Here is a 7,253-nt window from a genome sequence, read left to right as displayed (position 1 = left end):
GGGGTGCTGCCCAGGACTGGGGCACACGGGTGAGGGAGAGTAACAAGAAGCAATGTGCGAAAAGCGAGACTCTCCAGTGAAGCTCATCTTCTTAAGACAACTTCAATCGTGCAATGACAAATGGTTCTGGGCTTGTTGTCTGAACAGCAGATCAGAAGCAAGGAGAAGAGGGCGAGGCGCTGGGTCAGCCACAGTGACCACAGAGCAGACTGAGGGTGGGTTCTGATGCTGTTGTGGTTGGAGTATATCGAACACATGGCCTCTGCAGCAGTGTTTATTTTGTAACCTAGCTATAGTAAACAGCTGTTTAAAGTATTATAGACCTAGCCATGTATATTTTCCTTGTGGCAGAGTATGCCAGAGATTAAAATATGTTAAGAGACTTGGTTGCTAGGTCAGCTGCCTGACTTAAAATGAACATGGTTTTACTAGGCTTTCGGTAGGTTTTTGTATATTAGATATGTGTGTGTGTTTCTTACTCCAGAAATGACATCCAGTTATGACGTTATATTTATGCCTGCACAGACTGGGGAAGGTGGGAGGATAGTGAGAAAGGAGCTGAGAACACTTAAGGGAGTGATGTTTCCCTTAAGGTATTTAAAGCACTGTCGCACAAAGGACAAAGTTTGGTCATTGCTGAATTGAATACAAAAGCTATGTAAGTGTCACCAGGTTTTGGGAGTGGTGTCTCTCCCATGATTGGAAACCATGATAATGTGTTAGTATTAAAGGACAAACCCATCAGTCAGTGCCGCTGGAATGGGTCACAGCTGTGGGAGCAGGGATAGAGTAGTTTGTAATTGCTACATTATTGGTGGTTCACTCATTTTTTGAGAGCTGCACAATCAGTGTTGGTGAGCGCGTGCAGTTCATTTTAAATTATACTATGTTGATATTTAGTTGACGGAGTTTATTATGTCCCGTATATACCATTTGTTGCAGTGCCGATATGTATTAGTCCCAGCTGCATTAAAATGCTGTCTCAAACCAGCCCCTTCCCCCAGACCAAAGCCCACGCGCTCTCAGTTGTCTGAAGCTTGCAAATTAAAAATGACACGCCGACTCCCTGATGCATGTCTCACAGTTCAGCATCTGCATCTAGTGAAACCAGCCTGCTGCGGGAGCCCCTCCCCGCCAGCTTCTTCGCATGCAGCCACTTCAAGGGGTTAATATGTTCAGCACTGTCGCCAGCCAGGGCTTCAGAGCCACAGGTCTCCATTATGTGACAGGCCTCCCTAAGAGGCTTTCAGGACTGAACTCCCCAAGAGCTCACCAAGTGGTTTACAGGGACTGGCATGGGCAGGATGAGGTTGGTCAGGTCTGTTAGCCCTGTTACGTGAACGGACATTGCTTTTCTGCTGTGATCTCTCCAAGTGTCACAAGTGCACAGGGAGACTCCTCACGCAGGGAATGCTTTAGGGGTCGTAACTGCTGTGCTGTGGCATCCTGCCAGCCCCTGGATGGGCACCATTCATCTAGGCTTGAGAGAGCTGGTGTGGGTGAGGTGCAGAGGCGGAAGGTGGCACTACAGTCTACTAAGACTCCAGGGATCTCAGTCTCCACTTGAAAGGAATGAGCTCAAAGTCAGACATTTTTGACTAGAGAGAGAAAAGCACCCTAGTAAATTCAGTTAAGAAAAACATGCAAGAATCTTTACCTTTAAGCTATGCCCTGCCTGGGTTTTTCACCAGTTTGCAATATGAATATGCTGCAGCTTAAAGCTCCTTCTAGGAGCTGTGTTTATGTAAAAACTGAGTTGAGCTTGTAATGGTTAAAACTGTATTTAATTCTTGTTTTATAAATGAAAACAAAAAATGAAGAAATGCTTTAAGTATAATGTAATTATTTTATAGGTCAACTATTAAATTATAGATTAAATAATAAAGCTACTTTAGGGTTATATGGTATCCAGGTGTTTTGCTTCAACAGCTTGTTTCCAACTGCTCTCTAATCAGTATATTCTCCATCTTCTATTTCACCCTCCCAAATACAGGTGAATGATGGCTCACCCTGATAGCTTGGGAAAACCTAACTACTTCTCCCACCCCCCTCAAAAGTACCTGAAAGACAAGAGGGAAACATAAAATGCACTAATCTTAGATTCTGGAGTTGATTCTGCATACACAAATTCTGGGTTTTTTTGGTTAAATGACAAGACAAGCAAAGCTCCACCACTGGCTGAAACACCAGCATCATTTGTGGTAAGAGAAATAACTGTTACCCTGACCTAAGTGGTTTTGCTTAAAATATATCTGGATCCTTATGTAACAGGCACCAAACTACTCATAAGGAAAAAAAAAGGTATATCTTAAGATATAGGTGAGCTTTAATGGTTGCTGTTAGCTCTTGAACAGGTACACTGTATGTCACTCCAAAGATCGGGTATTTTTGGGGTTTGGGTTTTTTTCCTTTCCAACCCAGAGAAAATGCTGCTTCTCAAAGCAAAATTTTTGTGATGAAAGGGAGTAGTCACATGGATGGATGAGACTCCCTGTGACCAGAAGAGATGCCTGTCATGGGTCTTGAAAGAAGCAAGAGCACCTATACCATAACTAGCAAGGGAGGGGGCTATGTCCTTTATGGCACTTCTAACACCTGCAGGAGCCCTTTGCTCTCTTCCCTTTACCGTCTCTTGCCCAAATCTTCTCACAATTCAGTGAATTAATGTGTTTGGAGCCTTTTTTTTTTTTTTTCGTAGCTGTTGCTTTTGAGAAATTAGTGGTTTGCTTTGTGTTAGCTACCAAAGCATGGAAAGGGCGCCCTGCTCTGAACTTTTAAGTGCCTCTGTCAATTGGCTTAAAAGGAGCTCAGTAGTCATCTCATCTAATGCCCCTCTCTCATTTCGAGCTGTCTCTTGGCCAGTCTCCTGCTTTGCAGGTCGCTTCACTACCCAGCATCCACCTGCACTCCTACTGTTTGAGGCACAGCCTAGACTCTAGCTCCAGTTCTCTAAAACTCTTGCTGCCTGTTGAACCATCCTACCAAAGGCACATGCTCTCATCCACAAATCTCCCCCTTGTGGAAGCAATCTCAAGAGCAAGGCAAATCTCTCCGAGTAGATGAAAAAAGCTTTAGGTCAGACAGGTCCATTATTTTCTAAAGTGCTGCTACGGGACAGGAGAAGGAGGAGGACAGCAAATGTTAAGCTCTACCACCATGGAACTGCCATGCTGGCAGGGCCCTTATTTAGGGTGAGTGGCAAGTGATGTTTTTAAAAGCCTAAATTTGAGCTACAGTTGGGAAGCAGAGAAAACAGTGCTGACTCAATAGGGACCCCTTGTCTTCAGAAAGACATCACTTTTTTTAGGCAATGGACTTACTATTAGATGCTTTTATAAGTAGGTTGGATGAGTGTCAGGCATAGGTACAGCACAGATGGGTCTATCATAAGCAAGAGAATGACTTGGAAAACCTGTTCCATAATGAGAATCACATTAGTGGGTGGCAGACCTGAATGGTGTGGGTCATGGTTTTCTCTCTTCTCTCTGTGCTGACCTGTTTGCACCATCTTCGGAAAAACTCAACTTCATCAGTTTTCACTTATTCTTCCCACAGCAGTTTAAAATTGGTGTAACTTAAGTAACCAACAGATTTGTCACAAACTCAGCTTTCCTTTTAACCTAGAGTCTGCAAAAAAAATGCAAAGACTTGCTATATCTTCTCTCAATGAAATTAATAATTGCTTCCAGCTTCTTAAGCTGATCACTGAAAAACTGGACAAGAAAAAACCTTGGTCTGTGCAAGTTGCCTCTAATTGCCACTGTTGAATAATACTTGAATAATACTTGAATAAGTTTTGGAAGTGCTTCGGGATGATGAAAGGTGCTACGAAAAGCTAACCACTACCATGTCATGATATGACAAAGTATCATGCTTCTGAAAGGCTTTAATTTGCAAGGAAAACAACATGAATCCTCTTAGCTCCTCATAAAAAACCAGATTGTTATTGTCAACAAGTCACACCTGCTGCTCAGGTATGAAAAGTCCCTCTTTTGCTGCTGCATTTGTTTAAGTAATAGTGAGCGATATGCGGTGTTGGTGGTCCACAAAAACTCAGAATTTTGTCTGTGAGAACTCCTGTAGGATTACAGCCAACTCAAACTGTAGCGTGGTTGATGTTGCAGTAAATGGGAGGACTGCAGTAAACATGGGGTGTTTGACCTCTTTAAAAAACACACCCAAACAAGCAAACAAAAGAACATTAGTTCAGAATTCTGTAAAAAGTTGAGTGTGCCACTGAAAAACAAAGAGTGGAAGTGAAACTTAACGCTGGGAGTCTGCACTGGATGGTCTGTGGGTCAACTGTGGTGCTGAACATAGTGGGCTATTTTGCATGGAAGCTTGAATAGGCTGGAGAGAAGCTATATAAGAGATAGACAAGTTCAATCAAATAGGTTGGGCCTCAGTAAAATGAAAGAGAAAAATCTATGTAGCAGCACGTGTTTTTTAGTTCATGGTCCTATGAACTACAGTCAGCCTTTGACACTGTTCTTCAGAGATTGAGGCTTGCAGATATCTTCTAACATCCATGCTGGAGATCCAGTGAAAAGTGTATGTATGTATGTGACCATCCTACCGGATTGCTGGATAACGCACATATATAAAAAGGCATTATAATATGTGGATATAACTTTTCAATGCATATTTTTTCCCTAATAAAAATTTATTGAGACTGTTACTTCGGCAGCGTTAGTAGGAACAGGTTACAAACGTGAGCCAAATGCACTACTGGAAGGCATGCACAAGGCAGAAAAGTGAGTGATGCATAGTAGAGGACTGAAGCTCTCACTACCACCACCTGGGGAAAAGGTAATATATCCACATAACTGACTATTACTGTCTCTATCCTTCCAAAAGGCAAGGAAATAGAAGCCCCATTTCCTCTGATCCTTTCACAGAGGTGTTTCCTTGGTCACAGGAGCCTGAATGGGACTTGGGGAACAAATGGTTTGTGGCAAACTACAGCATAGCTGGAGAGTGAAGAGAGAAGGCAATTATTTCATTATTATTCCTTTTATTTTCATATAAATTAACATTCTAAAAAAATTGGAATAGAAACACTAAATACAGTATTGCACATAGTGATCTTTGTTAGATGATCTGTTATTTAATTTAGTATAGTAATATACATACTGTAGGTACTGAAGAGAACAGGAAGGCTACAAATGAAAACATGCTACTGTATCCTTGCACTTAGGAGCAAAGTTAGGAGGAAATAGACTATTGTTTACATAAATACAAACATGAATTTGAATCAGTGCCATTAAAATAGCTTTATTTTTTTTAACGTTTCTTTTTCCATAAGTTAGTCATAACAGCAAATAATCTCTTATTTTCTTTTCCCCAAATAGTAATGTTACTCCCATCAAAACAAACTTTTAGAACTCCATTCTTGGTAATTAATATCCCTGCCAGAAATTATTAGTAGTACAGAATTTCACATAGGTTTGTCAGCAACAGGAGACTTGCTTTTCACACAGTGAAAAAAACCATCTTTTCTAGTGCTTGGTATATGTGAAGAATAACAGATTCCTGAGGTCGTATTTCGCACTTCCTTTTATGAGACCCTGTAGGATATACTAGCCTCTGAACAGCTAGGAACGTCTCTTAACATGCTAGATTAGACAGGGAATAACGCAACCCAGCAGGTTAGAGCTCATTTGCCTTACCCCAGTGTCTTTCAGGCTCCAAAGCTGTGAGCATGTGCATCCAATTGAGTTGCACACAGAGTCTGCTTTTAGGAAAAATGCGCTTTGGAAGAAAAACTTTATCAGTCAGACTGATTGGTTTGGGGCTCTTAAATTAGGACTGGAGAAAGGGGTTGTTATCAGTTGAGCAGATCAAAACTGGTAGAGTGAATTCTGGACTGCAAATAGAAACTAAGCACGTGGTCTAAAATGGAAGCCCTAAGTTGTAGATTTCAATCATTAACCTCCTAGTCAGGGACACAAAGTCTGGAGGAAATGTCTGCAATTCTGTTAAGTGTGAAATTGATGTCAATTAGTTGATAGTCTGTGTTCAGTCACTAGAATTGGCTACTGTTTTCCATAAATGTTGTCCCCATGTGCATCTTTTAATGGCTCTCTAAAAGAGTTTTAAATTAACTGTAAAGCTAATTCCAGAAGGGAAGTCATGTACACGTGGCCAAAAGGCTATCTGACTTAAGTGATCAGTAGTTAAAACTATACTATACCTTCTAAAGCTCATGTAAAAGTATTAGCTGCTTTATATATTAACAAACTATAATAGCCAAATCTCTCATACTCTCTATCATACTTCTGTGCTTTTCTGTATTTTCCTGCTTTTCACCTTTTTTTTTTTTTTTTTTTTTTTTTTTTTTTTTTTTTTTTTTTTTTTTTTTTTTTTTTTTTTTTTTTTTTTTTTTTTTTTTTTTTTTAAATGCTGGATTTCTGACCCCCATACCACCTGGCATTCACTATCTGGCAAAAGATGAAGTAAAAGTATGCTGCCTTATCGATTTTAAAGATAGTTACAGTAAACATCTTGTTCCACAAATATTTAGTCATGGAGGGCAACCAAACAAGTTGGGAAAGCATTGATTATACTGTATAAACAGCACTTAACGATTCAAAATACAAACTACAAATGCCAACATGAAACAGATACAAACAGTTCACTAGGAGTAACATTTCTTTCCCTAATCTAAGTGCAGTGCCATGAAGTATTTGTGTTAGATGTTGCCAGTAGGAATGGAAATGTTTTACTGTACCAAGTAGCATTCTTATGAAGTTCAACTTAATGCAATTTTCAGCATGTTCAGAACTGATGCAGATGCTGCTTTTTATGCATGCTGACTTGGCCTATTTGTAATATACCATACACTTTACAAAATATCATTTTTGAGTGGCAAAGGAGATACAGAGTACAGGGAAGGTGTTTCAAGTCCATACCTAGTCTATTGCTGGGCACTCCATTAAAGTGATTACATTCGTGAATGAATGTACAATAACACATCAATTGGTGGAAAAGTCTAGAGAACAAAAAGCAAATTTAAAAAGGTCAAGAAAGCAAATGATCAGGATGATGTAGTTTCCTTCCCTCTCACTCCCCACCCACAGGCATGTTGAGTTTTGGTAACCAGGTAACAATGGCTTTTGCTTTTCTTCTCTCAGATTTTCATACTTATCTTTGCTTTCTGAAAAATAAAATAAATTGAAAAAAAAAGGAGAAATTGAGTGTACATAAAATCACCTCACACATACTTACACTATGTAAAGCATAGAAATATATAG

At 40.0% G+C, this 7,253-nt stretch overlaps 2 protein-coding genes across 2 annotated transcripts in view; one reads left to right on the top strand and one right to left on the bottom strand.

Annotated features, from left to right (window-relative positions):
• Positions 1-503, top strand: part of GREM2 (gremlin 2, DAN family BMP antagonist) — a 36,826-nt gene extending 36,323 nt beyond the window's left edge. Inside the window, exon 3 of the mRNA XM_027895759.1 lies at positions 485-503. Within this exon, the coding sequence (XP_027751560.1) occupies positions 485-503 (19 nt within the window). The remainder of the gene's footprint in view (positions 1-484) is intronic.
• Positions 504-6,398: 5,895 nt separating this feature from the next.
• The window catches only part of FMN2 (formin 2), a 183,902-nt gene continuing 183,047 nt past the window's right edge, over positions 6,399-7,253 (bottom strand). Inside the window, exon 17 of the mRNA XM_027895764.1 lies at positions 6,399-7,156. Within this exon, the coding sequence (XP_027751565.1) occupies positions 7,130-7,156 (27 nt within the window). The 3' untranslated portion in view covers positions 6,399-7,129. The remainder of the gene's footprint in view (positions 7,157-7,253) is intronic.

This window comes from Empidonax traillii, unplaced genomic scaffold, assembly GCF_003031625.1.
Source record: "Empidonax traillii isolate 1590-97213 ecotype Southwest subspecies unplaced genomic scaffold, ASM303162v1 scaffold466:size1224651, whole genome shotgun sequence".
NCBI classification, from domain to species: Eukaryota; Metazoa; Chordata; class Aves; order Passeriformes; family Tyrannidae; genus Empidonax; species Empidonax traillii.
This window is presented reverse-complemented; position numbering and strand designations above follow the sequence as displayed.